Source organism: Camelus bactrianus, chromosome 1 (genome assembly GCF_048773025.1).
Source record: "Camelus bactrianus isolate YW-2024 breed Bactrian camel chromosome 1, ASM4877302v1, whole genome shotgun sequence".
Classification (NCBI taxonomy): Eukaryota; Metazoa; Chordata; class Mammalia; order Artiodactyla; family Camelidae; genus Camelus; species Camelus bactrianus.
The window spans coordinates 74714855-74733946 of record NC_133539.1 but is presented as its reverse complement, the minus strand read 5'-3'; the positions used below and the strand labels follow the sequence as shown (position 1 = coordinate 74733946).

The 19092-nt window shown below is 39.4% G+C and overlaps 2 protein-coding genes across 26 annotated transcripts in view; one reads left to right on the top strand and one right to left on the bottom strand.

Annotated features, from left to right (window-relative positions):
- The window catches only part of USP13 (ubiquitin specific peptidase 13), a 128693-nt gene extending 126375 nt beyond the window's left edge, over positions 1-2318 (top strand). For all 17 annotated transcript variants that reach the window (XM_074367386.1, XM_074367388.1, XM_074367457.1 and 14 more), the window contains one exon: positions 1307-2318. The gene's annotated coding sequence lies outside the window, so the exon portion shown is untranslated. The remainder of the gene's footprint in view (positions 1-1306) is intronic.
- PEX5L (peroxisomal biogenesis factor 5 like) overlaps positions 54-19092 on the bottom strand; it is a 597540-nt gene continuing 578501 nt past the window's right edge. For 8 of the 9 annotated variants that reach the window (XM_074367482.1, XM_074367503.1, XM_045511287.2 and 5 more), the window contains 7 exons: positions 14965-15081; positions 12628-12771; positions 9597-9667; positions 8063-8260; positions 7221-7386; positions 6675-6832; positions 54-1506 (listed from right to left, as the gene is read on the bottom strand). In XM_074367482.1, coding sequence (XP_074223583.1) covers positions 1302-1506; positions 6675-6832; positions 7221-7386; positions 8063-8260; positions 9597-9667; positions 12628-12771; positions 14965-15081 — 1059 coding nt within the window. In that variant the 3' untranslated portion in view covers positions 54-1301. The remainder of the gene's footprint in view (positions 1507-6674; positions 6833-7220; positions 7387-8062; positions 8261-9596; positions 9668-12627; positions 12772-14964; positions 15082-19092) is intronic. The other variant, XM_074367509.1, reaches the window with a different exon arrangement.

Sequence of the window (19092 nt, the reverse complement as noted above, 5' to 3'; positions counted from 1 at the left end):
CTAAGTAGAATATAACCAAGTAAATAAAACACAGCCAACAGAAAATTCCTGATACTTGATAAATGTTCAAAGTGAGAGCCAGGCATGCACCATTCATATTAAACCACTGACATTCCGTGAGGTTCAGCTAGAAAAAACTGATCTTCTATCACTTAAAATGCGAAAGAGTGAGCAGTGCAGATTGTGGAACTAAGAAAACACGTAATTCTTAAGAAAAGATGTATTTATCTCAAATACTATTTAAAATATTTCTCTCTTAAATACTGTTTAAAATATTGACAGTTTAAAAGGAATATAGATGTGCAGGGCAGTTAGCAAGGAAAATATGACGTTTAAGCAAGTTAATGTTAACTCAATAGGAATCACAATATCGCAGTTTCTCCCTGCAGAGAATCTGTGAAGAGATGCTACCTTATCTCTTGCTTATATTCATACAGTTCCCGAAAAGCATGTGAATAAGATCTATGTTTGACATATTTACACCCTATGTCATATCTGCTTTAAGAAAAACACTCCTTTCAAAATCCTACACTGTGAAAAACTATTTTCAGGAGTTTTTATTTGGTCCATTGATCTAACAAGGCTGAGTTCTCAAATCTTTCACCCCCAAGTTAAAAATTGGAGCAACAAAACAAAACTCCAGCAAGGCATAAATAAGATAATAAAGTGCATATTTACAGTCCCAGAAAAGTTTTAATTGGGAACAGCAAAAATTTCTAGTGCAAAAACAGCTTTTGCCAGCAAAGCTCCCTCTCTGGAATCAAAGGGCTACAGGAAAAGTTAAAACTGGAACAGGTTTAAGCAATGCCTCTCTTCAGTCAAGAGTTAATATATGTGCATGCACCTTGGCTCAAACTATGTTCAATCTGGTAAGGGGGGAATTTCAGGGGACAGTTCAGAAACAGTCAGAATTCCCTGATCCGAGGCAGTGCTTTCTCTAGGTATCCCACGAGCAAGTTCCTTAGATGCGTCACCAGCTGCAGGTGGGGACAAAAACCCCAAAGAAAATACTTGCAATATGTTTGCAGCTTGTGAAGAGCATTCACGTACCGATACTTTATCTTGGGTTGTCTTGTGTCTCTCCATTCTTTCGAGCCCAACCCTGACTCTGTATACAACATTTTGTGCTTTTGGATCCGAACAAAACTGGGCATTATCTGTAGGAATTCTCTTGAGTTACATCACCATGGTCTTTTGAACATCCGTTTTATCCTTGTTGGAATTCATAATAAAATAGTTTTGTATTTCTCGGTATAATTACACAGATAAGGGATTATTATTTTTTATTTTTTTCTTTTCCTTCAAGGATCCAAGTTGAAAGCTCTTAGGAGGACATCCAGGTCACCGAGATTAGCTGCCTGGAAGAGTTCCGGTTGGTCCATCAGAGAAAGAGCGATTCGGAGGGCAGCCCAGATGTTCCCAGAGATTGCAGGATGAGGAACTTGCTGTTGATTCCTGCTCTTTCTTTGCAAACTGAGGGCAGTGAGAAAATTGCTGACTGCTTCTCTAAGAGGGTAGAAAAACAGACATTTAAAAATGCAACAGATTTCAGAGTTAGCAAACTTAAAAATGAATTAAGTTGTCACAGTCCGAAATCCTAAATCACCTCTCTGGTGTTTTGGATCACCAGATGAACAACTTTCTGATTTTCTCTTCATTCCTTTGTGAAAAGGTATTGTTAAATAGTGAAATCAGAAAAAAAAAGGAAAGCATATTTTATTTTACGCATGTCACGTGGGACAGGAAAAGTAATAGCAAAACCATTGCTAAAGCATTAATGCATCTGATTTGCCCCCTCTCTGGAATGATTTGAAGACTTTTGCAGACATGATTTATATGATCAGAGGAAGCATCTGGCCTCACTTAGAAACAAGAAATCCAGGAGGTTGAGTGGAGTTTGTTATCAAAGCCCCTGGGCTTGAATCCCAGTTATTTAGCCACAGGCAAATTTCTTAGCTTCTCCAAGCCTCGGTTTCCTCAGCTTGGAAACCGAGAATTACAGAGAGAATAGGATGTCATTTTAAAACCTTGTTCTGAGGTGCAGTTGAATCAATTTATGTGAAAGTTCTTATCATTAAGTTAGATCAATAGTTCTCCATGTGTGGTCTGGGGAACTCTGGGGAGCAGTGAAGTCAAAGTTATTTTTATAATAATGCTGAGGTGTTTATTTTACCTCTTTACTTTCATTTTCTCATAAATATACAATAGAATTTTCCAGTGACTATATGATGTATGATATCCCAATGGAATGAATGCAGAAGCAGATGTGAGAATTTGTCTTCTATTAAGCAAGATATTAAAGAAATTTGCAAAAATGACGAATGCTACTCTTCTCACTTCACTGTTTCAGAGAATTATTTTTTGTAAAATATATAATTTATGTTAACAGGTAATTATTATTACTTTTCAATGACTCTTTTAAACTTTTCTATTTAATTTCCAACATGGTAAAGATTGATAGCTACAGCTCACATACACACAAGCCCCTCGAGGTTCTCAGTAACTGTTAAAGTGTAAAGGAGTCCGGGAACACAGCTTGTGACCCGCTGAGTCAGATGCTGTCCAGAAGCCCTCTAGCCCCTCTGGTCCACGACTGTGCTCTGTTGCTCGTGCACCTGGTCTACTTGCCAGGACTGCCCTCTTCAGCTCCCCTGTCTCCTGGGGCGCGTATTATATTTGACAAACTTGTCTTTGCTAAGAATGGCATTGCTTTAACGTGTATCTTCTGTGGTCTTCTTAAAAGCTTTCTGTACACTTAACTCCATTGAATCCTTCAAGGTAGTCACCATCAAGCATCTGGTAAGAAATCTTAAAGCGAGGCTGGATTTCTGATTCTGGTGCACACAATCCAGACATTGGCTCTTGTATATTGTTAGATCTGCCTGGAAATAAAGGGTGATTGGGAAATGGTTGCACTGTATGTAGCAACCTGGGTTATGAAGGGAGTGGGTGTTCGCATCATCCCCCCTTTTGGATTTCTTGTAACCAAGTAAGAGAGGAGGATTCATAACATACGCACATGGAGAGTTTACTTTGGGAGCCCTTTCTGGCTTCCTCAGCACAGGGTGGCAGCTTGAATGACTGACTCCATTTCCTCTCATCATCCTGGGCCTGTAAGAACTTGGAGAAGGAAGATCCTGGAACGCCCTCCTGCCCGGGCTGCTCCTGCCCCCGGGGCGCAGTCTCTGAGGGCCTGAGAGTAGCACAACTGTCTAACTCGTTAGCCTCATCAAGAAACTCCAGGTTTTTCCAATGAAGATAGTCTAACCCTGTTCCCTAACTTTGGGAACTCAGAGTCCTTTTGGGGGCCTCAGAAGATTGTACAGTGTACAAGTGAATTGTTTTCAAATGTTTCACACATATATGTAACAAGTTTAAATTGTTTTAAATATTTGTCATGATAAATAAGCACATTCATTTAAAAGCATTCTTCATTCTATAGTCGCTTTTCCACATTATGCTAATATTAAAAATATTACTATCAAAGGGGATGAGATTTATGTTGTCATTAAAAAGGGGCCCTCACTTTTGAAAAGGTTAAGATTCTTTAGTCTCAGTTCTATTTTGAAGCTCCTACTGACCAAGGCTAGAATTTTAAGCTCCACCTAGGTTTCACGCCAACAATTTCCTCTCACTTCAACTACATACAGTATGAGGGGAGGCTTGCTTTTGACTCTTTACAGAACGTATGAAGTGACAAACGGTGTTAAAGCTGCGTACACGGACACCTGCAGTTCCTGAGGGAGAGGTCCCGAGACTGGTGGAGACAGAGGTGCCGGTACCAGCTCGCGGCGTGCTTCTGGGCCACACCTCTGCTGAGAGTTATTTCCTCAGCATCTGCTGACACCTCAAGCAGACCTTATTTTCAGAATCCATTTAATGTCTCACTTGATGGTCTTTTTCCTCAGGAAAAAATGCAAGATGCTTATCGCTTCTCAAGGTTTCCCGTATCTGGCACGACAATAAAAGACCCACAAAGTTTAGCCGAAACACTTGGCTGTTCCAAAGTACCTAATTGATCAAGATGGACAGATTTAGCAAAGAGGAATACAGGATGCACAGTTAAATTTGAATTTCAGATAAACAATGAATAATTTTCAGTATAAGTATGTCCCATGCAATATTTGGGAAATGTTTACCTTAAAATGTATTTGCTGTTTATCGGAAATTCAGATTTAGCTGGGCACTCTGCATTTTATCTGGACACCCTAAAACTGACTTGCTCCTGTATAGGAGACTTTCTGCTTGAGATTAAAAATTCACACCTCAACAAAGTCTGTCCATTTATACCTGTTACGGACTTTCATAGCCTCTTGCAAATAGTTGCCCTACCGAGATGTACATCTGTGAATGCCAAGAAAGTGTTCTGTTGCCCCTCAAGTATTTTTTCTCTATACAAGAAGTTACAGTTAAGAAAAACTCATCCGGAAGCTTTAGAAAGGCCTCCTTTAGCATGTAAATCAATGAAGTTAGAACACCCCTCACATCATACACAACAATGAACTCAAAATGACTTAAAGACTTATAAATATAAGACAGTAAGACCATAAAACTCCTAGAAGAAAACACAGGCAAAACATTCTCTGACTTCAGTCATAGCAACGTTTTCTTAGGTCAGTCTCCGAGGCAATAGAAATAAAAGCCAAAATAAACAAAGGGGACCTAATCAAACTTACAAGCTTTTGTACAACAAAGGAAACCATAAAATGAAAAGAGAACCTACGCATCGGGAGAAAATATTTGCAAATGATGCCAATGACATGGGATTAGTTTCCAAAATATACAAATAGCTCATACAACTCAATAACAAAAAAACAAACAACCTTATCAAAAAAATGGGCAGAAGACCTAACTAGACATTCCAAAGAAAACATCCAGATTACCAACAGGCACATCAGAAGATGCTCAACGTTGCTAATTATTAGAGAAATGCAAATCAAAACTACAAAGAGGTATCACCTCACGCCAGTCAGAATGGCCATCATTAAAGAGTCTACAAATAATATATGCTGGAGAGAGTGTGGAGAAAAGGGAACCCTCTTTAACTGTTGGTGGGAATGTAAACTGGTGCGGCCACTATGAAGAACAGTATGGAGGTTTCTTCAAAAATTAAAAATAGAATTAGCATATAATCCAGCAATCCCACTCTTGGGCATATATCCAGAAAGGAAAAAAACTAATTCAAAATTTATATGCACCCCAGTGTTCACAGCAGCACTATTAACAATAGCCAAGACATGGAAACAACCTAAATGTCCATTGATAACAAAGTGGATAAAGAAATTGTGGCATATAAATACACACGCGCACACACAATGGAATATTACTCAGTCATAAAAAGAATGAAATAATGCCATTTGCAGCAACATGGATAGACCTAGAGATGATCATATTAAGTGGAGTCAGAGAAAGACAAATATATGATACCACTTATATGTGGAATCTAAAAAAATGATGCAAATAAACTTATTTACAAATAGACTCACAGACAGAAAACAAACTTATGGTTACCAAAGGGGAAAGGAGAGGGAGGGATAAATTGAGAGTTTGAGATTTGCAGGTACATACTACTATATATAAAATAGATAAATAACAAGTTTATGCTGTATAGCACAGGGAACTATATCCAATGTTACAATAACCATAATGGAAAAGGATCTGAAAAAGAATATATATATATACATATATGTGTACATAGATCTGGATCACTTTGCTGTATACCAGAAATTAACATTTATCCTGCAAAATAATCTTGCAAGATAGGTATTATTACCTCTCTCTTTTTTTTTTAAACGCAAGTGAAGAAACTGAGGTTCAAAGTTTTGTGCCCAGAGCCATAAAACTAGTAAGTGGCAGGCTGTGATCTGAACCCAAGCTTGACTGATTCTAAAAGCCTGGCTCTTTCTGAGAATGAGCAAGTTTTAAACTCTACAAAAAATATAAACCCTAACATTAATTTCTCTTTTTTCCCCCCAGCAATGAAAGTAATACCTGTATTTCCTAGAAAGACTAGGAAAAGAGAAGAAAATAAAGCACCCACACTTGTATTACCTCAAAGAAATAAAGGTCATTTACAGTCCATGTCAATGGGGAACAGACAGACGATACAGACCTGAAGGTTAATGAGGCGTCACCAGTGAAAGAGAAAGACATTTCAAGCTCTAAACCCACCATTTAATTTTTTCCTTTTTAAAAAAAAACCAAAAACTAACTTTACTAGTAAATTAGGCTTAGAACACCTGGATTCTTGGTTCTGCTTTGCCAAAAACTAGTCCTGGGACCTTCCTGAGTCACTTTGCTGTGTTCCCCTGCCCCACCTTCATGGTTTTTTTCCTTACCTGGAAATGAAGGGTTGGATGGCTCATGTTTCTCAAAGAGTTGCCCTTGAGGGTGTTAAAAACCCAGATTACTTATCCTCATCCCCAGTCAAATCAGAATCTGAGCGAAGGGTCTGGGAATCAACACAGCACAAGGTGCCCACATGACTGCCACCCTCTCAAGGCTGAGAAACAGGGACGCAAACTGTTCCTGCTTCAACAGGCCACACGACTTGAATGTTTGAAACTTACCCTTAACACGAGATTACTCTACAAAAGGAGGTATTTTTACTGGGAAACATTCAACCTCAGCCCCGAGCATGGCTCTTGGTTGCCAGCCCTGCTGCCATACTTCACCTGTAGGCTCCCAGGTTAATGCAGCTTATCCCCAGGTTGTATCTGGACCGGATGAAGCCTGGCTGAATCTCCAGCGCTCGCGTGTAGGCCTCCACTGCTTCCTCGCTGCGGTCTCCATTTGCCAAGGTCGCCCCCAGACGATTCCATAATGAATAGTCCTGATGACAGAATCAGAGCTCTCTGACAACCCATACAAGCCACAGCGACAGAGCATCCCCACACCCCTGCCAGAGAAGGATGATAGCTAAAAACGTATCATCCAGTGCTCATGGACAAGGACCACAACTGGTGAATTACTCAAAAACTTTATTGGACACCCTCTGAAATGACTTTCCTTCCTCAGAAAGCAGCTACCATTTGATGCTGTCAGGTCAGGCAATTCATGTTTCTATTTTAGGTACTTAAGTATTAACAACCAGGTAGCATCTCATTAGTGTTGATCACTTTAAACCATTGGATTCAGGGAAATAAAATGTAGCAGAAGTTTCCTAAGTCTGGCCTGTGAAAATTAACAGAGATCCTTATGGTTTCTTGCTGTGCACTTACCTCTGGCCGAACAGTTAAGGCAGCATTAAATGCATCTATTGCTCTATTAAATTCTCCGCTCAGGTGGAACAGTACTCCCAGACCTGTCTGTAGATCTGGGTCAATCATATCTCCATTTTGGTGGGCAGCTTCTAGATATAATTCCTTCACTCCTTCCAGAACAGAGCTACAAGGTTAAAAAATTAGATTTGTTATCCAAATAGTCTGAACATAAATGATTCACTATTATGTTCTCTGTTCCAGGAGAACATTACAGACTGGGAAAATCTTGCTTAAAATAGCTTAATGAGAGGACTGTGAATACTGCATGTTAAAAAATACCTGCTAATTTTCATGAAATACTTTGCTGTACACAGGTAAGACTGTGTTAAGTAAGGTCTTCCCAAGGAGAGTTCCACTGAGCCTCTGAGTGCCAGTGTAGAAAACTCCAGGGCTAAGTTTCCTAAGGCCTCAGTGAGAAAGAATTTAATGTCATGATTTATTGCTGATAGAAATAAAATTCCCAGAAGAAAGGACTTTCACTTTTCCCCATATCTAATTCTCAGGCTTTATAAAACTTGGCTCATTGGTCTTTATTATAACTTATTTTAGGTTGTTATATGTCCAAAGCATTTGGCTTTGATGAATGATACTCAGATAAAAGTCTGTGAGTGTCCACGGGGTAGATCACGTGTCCAACGTTTGGCTCTGGTCTCAGCATCAATCTTTTAAATTGGTGCTGCTACTTCAGCAGAATGCTGTCCTGGAGACCATCCTGAAACGCGTGGTGGTGGGGACCTGAGGCTCGTTAATTGCCCTGAAGGTGATTAACTGTGTACATGAATGCAGTTTAATGAGGATACCTGTCAACCGGAGACTTAGACATCCGCCGGGTGAGGCCTGGAGATCCCTTCTTGCTCTTCACAAGGTATTTGTACTTTGGATTTTGTTTAATCCAGTTCTTTAAAGCTTCACAGGCATCCTGCTGATGGCCAGTGTTAGTGTAACTCACAGCCAAAGCCATCAAAGCTTTCAAGTTGTTGGGCTGCAATTCTAAGCACCTGCAAGAAGACCAAAAATAAATAAATAAATAAATAAAACCAAGTTCAGATTTTTTTTTTTTTTGGAGCCAGAGTCTGAACAGTTCTTTAGAAAATCTGAGGTCTGTATTAATTAAACGGTGCAAAAGCATTGCTAAGTTTATGTTAAATCCCTGGAAAATAGCACATTTATCTACATAGAAATTGGGAACTATGTACATTTTTAAGTAAGTTATAACTCATCCTGAGGAGTGCCAGGTTTGGTCATTTTAATGAAATGGCTTAAAAACTGTAGAAAATGTGGCTAATCCCTGCACATAATTTATTAGTAGCTATAAAGTGTATCTAATGAGAAGTAGGGAATACCACTATTTTAATGCTGCTTACTATCAATATATTAAATGTATCTTATCCACAAAGCAAACTGACTTGAACTAATACTGGACATTCAGAGATAGAAGACAGCACAGTGTTTTGTAAAGGAGAGGGGATTCCCTTGTTTCCAGATGTGGATTTAGGAGGCACAGGCTATCACTGCTCCCCCTCATGCTATTCCACTGGCCTCTGGCAAGGGCTTTTCAATCGTTGATGTGCATGAGAATCATCTGGGGATCTGGTAAAATACAGAATCTGATACAGCAGGCCTGGGGCAAGGGCAGCCTGAGGCCGTGCAGGTCTGTTGAGCTCCCAGGTGATGAGATGCTGGTAGTCCCTGGATAAGACTTTGATGAGCAAGCCCTACGTAGTACCTGTATCAGTTATTTAGGAAGAGATTATATCTATATATTTATATCTACATATTTACTTTTTTATAAGAAATGGTAGGGGAAGTGAAAGTTTATTTGGTAGGGACTATTTTTCCAGGATTTAAATAGGGGCTCTAATCAAGTAAGACGAGATGCTACACCCACCCAAAGTGGTCTAGACCATTAGTCAGGGGCTCAGAAGTTATACTTTCCGGCTGCTGAAACTATCTCAGGAGATTCTCCGTAGACATGTGGACCTAAATTATAATGAGATTATTTTGAGTATGTTTTTCCCGAACAAAACTTTCAGGTGCTGCCGAAGTCTGGAATGTTAAAAGGAACTATTGATTCAGTGAATCTATTTTATGGCTGCTTTTGACATAGATTCTCTTGTGCCAATGAAGGTCAATTGATTTGTAGATGGTAAAACACTATGACTTCGAAACATGGTTTCTTCATAAGTTCTTGCTTTCCAGAGCTAAGTCTAAGTAATACTTGGCATCTGGTCAAATTCTTTACAATGTACTTAAGGGTCAAAAGACAAATCTGAAACAACAGCAAGTCCATTTACGAGTGACCAGGCCCATGAGTTTGCACTTAGCTTCACCTACCTCTGGAGGGCAACAATCGCTGCTTGTTCGTTTTCATTCTCTGCTTGGGTTATCCCGAGGAACTGCCAAGCCTGCAAAAACAACCCATGTCAACATTGCAAGAGGAGCAGAATCACTCACATGCTTTTGTTGGTTTGTTTACATGTGACAGATCCCTCTATGCAGAGCAACCTGTCTTGGATGTGAGAGCCTTGTAAAAGGGAAAAATATCACATGCATTTCTTCATTCAAACTCTCTTGGGACATCTGGGTTAAGATTCTCTGTCACTTACAAATTTGCAGTATTTATTCCCCATGGGAACCTGAGTTTCTGAGGTTTCGTGATATTAGGTCTTAAAACCAAAAGATAAATAGATAAAACTATGCATCTGTTAGGAAAAGAGGTAGAAAAATAACTCAGAAATGTAGCTAAATAGCCTAAAGTTTACAATAAGGAATCTCAAGATGTACAAAGTTAGCTTGTATAAATGAAAGTCAAGCAGGTATTAGAAGAGGTAACAGGAAATTTAGGAACCAGGGGAAACAAAACAACCCCTCGACAATGTGTTCACTACTTAATATTAGTCATTGTTAAAAAGCATAAGACAGAAAAGGCTATATAATGTATATATAATTTTACAGCCTACATTTACACTTCATACTGTATCATAAGCACTTTCATGTTTTTATAAAATCCCCTATTTATAATTTTTAATTTAAATTTTGTTAAACTGATATCCCATTATTTCCCTAACCAATTCCCTTGTTGCTCTAAGTTGTTTCCAGTCCTTTGCTGTTGTCAATAATGTGAAGAATATCTTCAGGCAGATTTTTCATGGAAATTTTTAATGGAACAAATTTGTACTTTTATCCTTGTAAGAACCGTAATTCTCACACCATTACAAGAACAATACGCACCAACAAAATCTCTCCTTACACACATTGTTCTCACATTTGCTGGGGGCGTATCAGTCTTAGGGATTTAAAAAGATTTGTATCGGAATCTTAGGGATTTTAAAAGGTTTGTATAGCTCTTCCGCCTTTGAGAATCAACGCTATGAACATTTTAAAGCAGAACTATATGAAAACAGAGTCATCTTGAAGGGCTGTAAAAGTTGTATTGGCTTTTCCCCTCATGGGTTATTATTACACATACCATAAAAACTCAAAGAAAATACTAATTATTCACCCCTCTCCAGAATAACAGTGATAATTTTTAATCTTTCGAATCTATACAGAGCAGTCTCTATTTTGATTTCACCTTCCACACATCTCACAATGCTTCTTAAGAAAAGACTGATAAAGCAGTCTTTCTCTGGGGCATCCTCCTAGCCTTTGGGTGTGGTATCATTTTGACTGTTCACAGATCATCTATTATCTTAGCCTTGCGGTCTCCATTGATTCAGAAGCCTTGGGTCCTTCCTTGTCTAGGATCCATTAGTTACCAAGTGCCCTCATTTTCTCAGTCATGAATCAGGGATAATAATGTATACCTTAACAAAAAATCTTCCCAGCGTGGTTGTGTCAAATGACATAATATATATGAAAACACATAGCGTGTAGAAATGTAAGATGACATTGTTTTGTTGGGGGTGTGGGGTGGGTTGTAGTTTCCTATCAATGCAATGATTTTCTTTTCCCAAATGATAGATCTTTTAAAAATTGTAGTATTTTGATTCAGAATTCCAGTTCTCATTTCAATCTCATTTCACTATCAACATTTTGGCTAACAAGATACTAGGAGCTTTATCTAATGATCAGTTTACTTGTAATTTCTATACAAACTAAGTACAACCAATAATAATAATGAAGGCTAAATATGTACCAGGCACTGAACTGAGCACTTTATTTGTATGAACGAATTTAATCCTCACAATACGCAGTGAGATAGTTATAACCGTGATTTCCATTTTACATGTGAGGAAACTGAAGCTTAGAGGGTTTAAATGGCTTATCCTAGATGGCATGGCTCATGGCTGCCAAGTGGTAGAGTGGGGGTTTGAACCCACACAGTTAGGACAGCAGAGCTTCAAAGCTTAACCATGATTCTGTACTGCCTTCTCAGCACTACATACGTTTCTGCAAATTCCTCTGGGAATATCCCTTATGTTTCCTGAAAACCACTCACAAATGAAAAAAGCCCTTTTACCTGCCAGCATCTGATAGGCCTTCACAGTTTGAGAAATGTTGTGGACCAAGATAAAACTGCAGAAGCCTCTTTGGTGGTCTCCCAGCCTCCCTCTCCAAGCACCCTTCACACCTCAGAGCAAGCAAGGGGCTGTTCTAACATGCAGATCTGGTCCTGTCCTTCTCCCACGGTGGCTCCCCGGGGCTTTCCGGCTGAAGTTCAAAATCTTGCCTATGTCTTCTTGCCTCCTCTTGCCACTGTCTCCTCCCTTCTCCCCACGGACCTGATGTTTTCTGTCCCTCTGCCCACCCACGAACCATTCTCTCTTAACAACAGCTGATTCCCCTGCTGTCTTTGATTCTCTCTCCTTCCAATCTCAGCTTGTCGGGGAAACCTGGGGCAGGATCCTCGCTCTCTGCTCTCCTAGTGTCCTGTGCATCCTCTGACGTTGCATTGATTACACTGCATTGATTTACCTACTTGTCTTCCATGTGGATCACCAATGTGTCTTTTCAACTGTTCCATTTTTTTCTAGCTCTTCAATATTTTAAGCCAATGCCTGGCACAATTCTTGGGACATGGTATGTGCTCAGTGAATGTTGACTGAGTAAATCAAGGGTGAGATGTAGTGTGGCTCTAGACCCAGACAGAACTCCAGTCTGCCCCCCGAAAACCTGGACTGAGCCTCCAGGTTGGCAGTTTTGATTTTTCATTTCTTGTCCCCACCCTTTATTTTGGGGGACCATAGATTTCATTAAAAAACAGGTACCTACCTATATGTAACTTTCAAACACCTATCTGACTAAGCCAGGTTAACTTCTCTGGGAAGCTTTACACTGATAAAAATGCCACCCAGTAGAGCTCTGTCCCTTGTTAGCACAGCAAACCCCTTCCTGAGCCTGGAGGGATGGAAGGAAATGGTACCTCTGCATCTCCGGGGTCCTGAAGAATTGCTGCCTCCATGAACAGGATGGTGACTGGCAGGTCTCCTTCCTTCAGCCTTTTTAAGCCTTCTTCAAACGCTCCCGGCCAGTCCTTGAAGGGGTTTTCAGTGTGAAAGTAATACCCCTACAACACAGGGAAGGGCCAACACGGATCCACTGATTTATCTCTTCATTGTTACATCCAGTCAGTTCTTTTCAAATCTGAATTGATTTTATTTATTTAAATTATTTAATTAATTTCAATGAAATTGATGTTTTTCCTTTTTATGACTGTAGTACATTTTCACTGGGTAAATGTTAGATAACATTCTGTTATTGAATATAAAAAGAAACAAAAAGTTACCCATAATGCTGCCGCCTAAATATTACTGCTGCTAACATTTTAGAGTTTGTGTTCCTTCTGATATTTCTTTTGTTCTTGTTACTTTAGCTGTTTCCCCCCAGGATTTAAAAAATACTGACTTTGGGGACATATTTTTGCTAAGTGCTGCCACTCAGCCTACCACATACTGTACATCTGCATATATATAGTGGTCCTTAGGAGGGCTACAAACCATTGTGACAGCTAAGATTTTTTTTCACCTTCTATGCCTCAAACCATTTGTTGCTCCACTGAGAATGCATGTTTTAAAACTTATAGACCTTTTTTTATTGTAAAAATTTAAGCAATACAGAATGTACAAATAATCAACTAGTATTTTTCTATATGTATATAAATTAAACAAATCCGTTCATACTTATAGCTTAAGCCTTAGTTTTAGTTATTAAAATTATATTATGCTAAAAATTATTTAATCAATTCCCTTTTGATGGACATTCAGGTTACTTCCAATTTATTTTTTTGTCATCCTAAATAAAGTTACAGTGAAAGCCTCATGCTCAAACCTTTGCGTATGGTTATTACCTTAGGACAGACTTCTAGAGAGATTTAACACACTAAAGGCTATGAGCTGTTTTGAGGCCCTTGATACGTGTAACTGAACTGTTGTTGAGAATGTATGTCCCGACTTACACTCTCAGCAGAAGTATCAGAGATATTATTTGTTGCAGCATTAAGCAGAGATGATCATAAAATCCTTCCAATATGATAGATACAAATAAGCTAGTCTGTTGATGATGCTACTAAGGTTTTTAAAATACATCAAATGGAGACCTTCATTCTCCATACGTGCTTAGAAAGACAAAACCCTTTGTCAGAATCCACAGGGTGTGACCAGCGCATGCAGTGGTGTTAGGGATCTGGGGCCCTGGCCATGTCTCCCTCATGTGCATGGATTAGAACCCAGAGACTGATGTTGTGCATCAATGTTTTCTTGTCTCACTTAGTTTTGATTTCTTTGTGGAAAAAAATTATTTTTAATGAGATGGTTGTTCTGATTTTAGGAGATTGCCTGGAGTATTGTGGGACAAAGAATACTGGGAAGAGGAAGGCATTTTAATGACTATGTAGATGGCTAGTCCCCTAAAATCAGACTATTCATCATAATCCCCAGCATCTAGAAAAAAACACTCAATGAACATTTGTTGCATTGAACTGAGTATCACGAAAGTTATCCAGAACCGAGTATTGGAGTTTCTCCACCAGAAAAAACTGTAACACAAACCTATACACATATATTTTCCCTGTGTAAGAAAATTCCACATCTCTTTCTAGCTTTCAAGTCATTTAAACTTGTCTCAAGTGAGTTTTTTTTCCCCCCAAGTGCTTTGAAAAGCATAAATCCTAGAGCAACTGGGACCTTCGTGGATAGTTTGGCTGGTTGCTCTGGACTCACACATGTGCTGGGCCTCTCGTCAGGGAAATAGCTCTGAGGAATCCCCCTGAAACTTGACCTGGTTGTGGGAAGGGCATCTTTTCCATGGACTTTTTTGCTAGCTGCATAGAGACCACCTGTGAAATACAGCCCTGAGCCCCCTCTTCACTCCCCTGCCCACTGATACCACTTCCGTCAGCTCTTCAACATGGGTCACGTGGCGGACTGACAAAAAGCCTGGCGAGATTAGCCCAGTTCTTGCTCCAACCCACCCTCCACGTTAGTTCAGGAGCTGGCCAGCCGTCAAGATCCAAGCTCTGGTTGGCTGCCAAGCCGCCTGTCTGCACATTGATGAAGATGAGAATTCCATTCCAGCTTTGCTGCCTTCACATGCCGGATGATTATACTGTTTATCTACCAGAATTTCTCCTAGGTCAGATTGACATTAAATTTTTTGTTTAATTCTTGAATGTTTCACAAAATAGTTACCAGCCACTTTATAAAAATACGATCAAAAGAGGCTGAGAAAACCGGTCAGCATATGTAAGAAGAGAAACGGGCACCTTCTCGCTGGCTGAGATTGTAACTTGGTTCTGAGCTTCCTGGTTCTCGGAGATCCAGTTCCTCCGGGCCATTTCTTCCCATTCTGCTTGCATCTTATCCCAAAACTCTGTATCTGACTAGGAGACAGGAAAAATGAAGAGAGATGGATTTAAGAACATGCCATATCATTTGGTTTATTTTCAGGGAGACAGTTTTCTTCATCGGTCAACATGAGTTCTGAGGAGGAATAAAATGTGCAAACTGGCCACGTCCAATGATACTCATGGTTGAAGAGCTTCTGGAGGGTACTTGGTGGTCAAGGTGAACTTGATTAGTTGTGACTTATGCCAAATTCAGCTAAAAATCCATTACTGAACAGTTTCAAGTGTGGGTACCAGGCACAAATTAGGGGAGGGGTGGTCTTCCCTAGAGTTGCTCCTAGGATATGAGGAATTAAGAGCAACTGCTTTGGGACTGGCTGGGCAGTGCCTGGCGAGGCAGCTGCCATGGACAAGGGAAGCAACACTGGTTGACCCTACACTTTGCCAAGCACTGTGCAAAGAGAAAACAGACCCTAGAGGGTTCTGGTTGTAAAGCTGGGATTGCACAGGGTTTAAACCACAGTGTAAGCCCATGTTCATCACCTTATGGCAGACATGGGCTCCTGGTGCTGATGGCTTTGGCTATGAACTCAACTGAATCTTTTCTATGGCAGGATGATGTTTTGAAAAATATTACTTTGTATTTTTCTATTTATAATTTTTCTCTACATCTTCCAAAAGGGAAACCGACCGTTTTCTCTCCTTTATTTTGAGGAACGTGTGTGTTCCTGGACTGAAGCAGAATTTTTCTGCAAGATCTGTCCCTGATTGGTTTCTATTTTATGAAGCCTGAAGGGGGTACTTTAGGTGTCCTGGACAGGGGGACAAGGGACAGGTATCTTAAAGTACTGAAGAGGGGAAGGGGAACTTCCCAGGGGTGGGGAAAGAGAAGGAAGGAGGTAGGTTCTGAGATGAGTGGGAGATGATGCTTGGCTTTTAGGTATTTCCCTGGCAAATCTGCCCAGCCTCCAAGAGGATGAGAGAGGCTGTGCTGGGAACTCTGATCCCCATATGGTAGGGAAATGGAGAGAAACTGGAATTCAAGGAACCACTGGGGGCTTGGTTGGCTGTCAGCAGTCAGCATGGCAGACACAGGGTAGAGGCTCTGTCTTTGTTCTCTGGCATCTCATACGCCTTCCAGATTTGGTGCCTGAGACTAAGTTACCTGCCAGTTTGGTAAGATAGATGCTTGGAAACTACCTCTTCCTTTAAAGAAAACAAAGAAATTGGTATTCCCTGAACACCCGAGTCTGGGACTGGGATCCAGTTTCTCTGCAAATCTCAATTTCTATGATGCTAAATCCTGTGGTTTGTCACTGTCGCATCACGGTTGTACTTTTAACCATCTAATCCTCCCAGCCTCTCTCTCTACTCCACCCTCATGCCTGGGTGGTGGTTGCTTGGTGGTGGGACCTCTTCTTCAAAGTTGCTCTGAATAGTAATTGTAAGCTTATTTCTTCTGAATACAAACGTGCAAGGAAAAAGGGTCAACCCAATGTGATTAATCCCAGGCTACTAAATAAACAGTACTTCTTGTTCTTGTCTTTTATTATGTCCAGAATACTTATTCCTACCCCAGAAATGGGTCCTGTCCCTCCAGTGGAGGCCTCCCTCAACAAAGGCTCAGGGCAGCAGGCATCTTGACAATCTGTGCTGAGATGCTAGAAGCCCCATGGAATGGCTACCCCTTATCCAGGTTAAGGTTAGGAATAAAATTCAAGATTTCTTTTTCGGTGAGTCTTTCTCGTAGAATACCAAATTATGCAAACAGAATGATCTCAGATATTCAACAGCGAGATAGAAGACTGGAAGGAAATATCCTACCATGTTAAGAGTATTCTGTCTTTGAATGAAGGGATGATGGTGATGTTTTTCCTGCTTTTTTATGCTTTTCTGCACTTCCTGAATTTTCTGTAAGTATGCACTGCCTTTATAATTTTAAAAAGGTTAAAAAAACAGTACAAAGCAAAATTATCTTTCCTTTTTAAAAATACCATAAAATCTGCACATTTAGATACTGAGGAGATTCATTTTCTTGAATAGCTTTTCAAAGATTTAGGTTCAGCTTGTCTGCAGAGAAGTAAAGAGAAATCTATCAAATGAATTTTATAATGTTTACTGACTTTCCCAAGCCTCCTGATGGAAGATGTGAAATGCCAATGACTTCAAGTACTTTCTAAGGCAGTTATGTTCCCCTAGTGAGACTCCTTGGAATCTAAAGCTATTACAAGTCTTTTGAACGACAGAATGAAGATTTTATAATGTGTACATCTGGATTACCAAAGGATGCATCACCTTTCCTGCAGTTTCAAATTAGAGCAGTAGATGCATAAATAAGACTGCTGTGGCAAGAACCCCAGTTGAGGTGGGGCTGCCAGGCTCTAATTTAATGAGATACACCAGGACTGTTACCACTTAGAATAAGTTCTGCTGACTAATTAAAGTGCACAGCATAGTTTTGTTTAATTACAGAAGACTACTTTTAGCACAATCAATTTTCTCCCGGTCTCAAAATCCAGACTTCATTCAAGTAACTGCAATTAACACTCCTTTTTTTTTTCTATTCCTAATCAATTTCAGAGAAACCTGAAACGTATTTGAATTTTTAACATTTTAGACATGACCGAGGGCATTTTATGTATTGATGATTTTCCTAGCTGTTCTGGAATTTTGGTAGCTTATTTTTTTTATACCCTACAGGTAGTAAATTATCTTCTTACACCAGAAATGAACTATTGTTTGCAATCCATTTTCATTTTTAAAGTAGCTTGCTGATGATAACAATGGTAGGTAGCCATTAAAACTTGGGATGTATAGCATAGTGGTGAAGAACAGAAGCATTCTCCTCATAAAGACCAGGAACCAACTCAGACTCTATCACTGACCTTTTGCAGGTCCCTTAACATCTCCAGGTCTCATTTTCCTTATCCTTAAAATGTAAGATGGGCTAGTGATGATCTTGGTTAATCATTATTAGGACTAAATGAGAAATATCCATGGCATAAAGTATGTAGTAAATGCTCAATGAAAGTAGATGTGCTTATCAGTGTTTTTGTTCCACTGAGAAAAATATAAAGAATGAAACAAAAATTACCTACGATCTCAAAGCTCAAACATCTGTCAGTATTCAGATGTTTTAATTTTCTGTATATACATATCCTCTTCTAGATACCTTTCTCCCCTGCCTTTAAATCTTTCCTTTCTACCTAATTATTCAAAAATAAGAGCAAGGTTAAGATTATTTCAAATATGGACTGTTATATAGCAATTAAAATGGTATTTATGAAGCATTTATTGTAATATGGAAAACGCCTTGAGTTATGCTGTTTCTTGTCATGTAGTATGAGCACAATGATGGAAAACAACAACAAATGATGTGTGAGGAAAAAAAGACTCCAAAGAAATGCACCGAAAGTACTGTGCTCCTCGGCTGGGGTTAGGAGTCACTTGCCCTGTCATCTTTCCTTGTACTTTTCAGCAGTTCCCAAATTTCCTATTGGTAGCATGTGTTATTTTGGTAAGAAAGTAAGATTTGGTTTTTAAAAAAAAAAGCTTACATCTTTTCAGTTTCAGTTCCTCCATGATGTTTTCTCCAAAGACCACACGCTAGAGCAATCTCTTGCCTCTCTGAATGCTTTCAATACTGATATTCTGGATCAGTGGTTTGGAAGAAGAGAGGCGTGTACTAGAGACCACCATTATCCCTATGAGCTTGAGCAAGTCATTTAAACTCATCTGTACATCATTTCTTGTCATTCGTAAAGTGAGAAGACTGGGTTCATTTGACAATAGCTCAGGCTTCTTTGGGTAGATTGCCTCAGAGGATCAGAATAAGGGAGAAGAGAGAGATTAGTCCAGGATCTGTCTTTTTTTTTTTTTAAATAAAGGGGCTTCTAGCTTGTTCACTGATCTCTAAAATTTATATTTTAAAGCATTTTTCTAAAAGTATATTTGACATTTTCCTTTCAATTTTAGATTATAAACCCAGTAAATAAAAATTCCTACAAGGACGATGACAAAACTAAATATTGATTAAGATATAAAGAA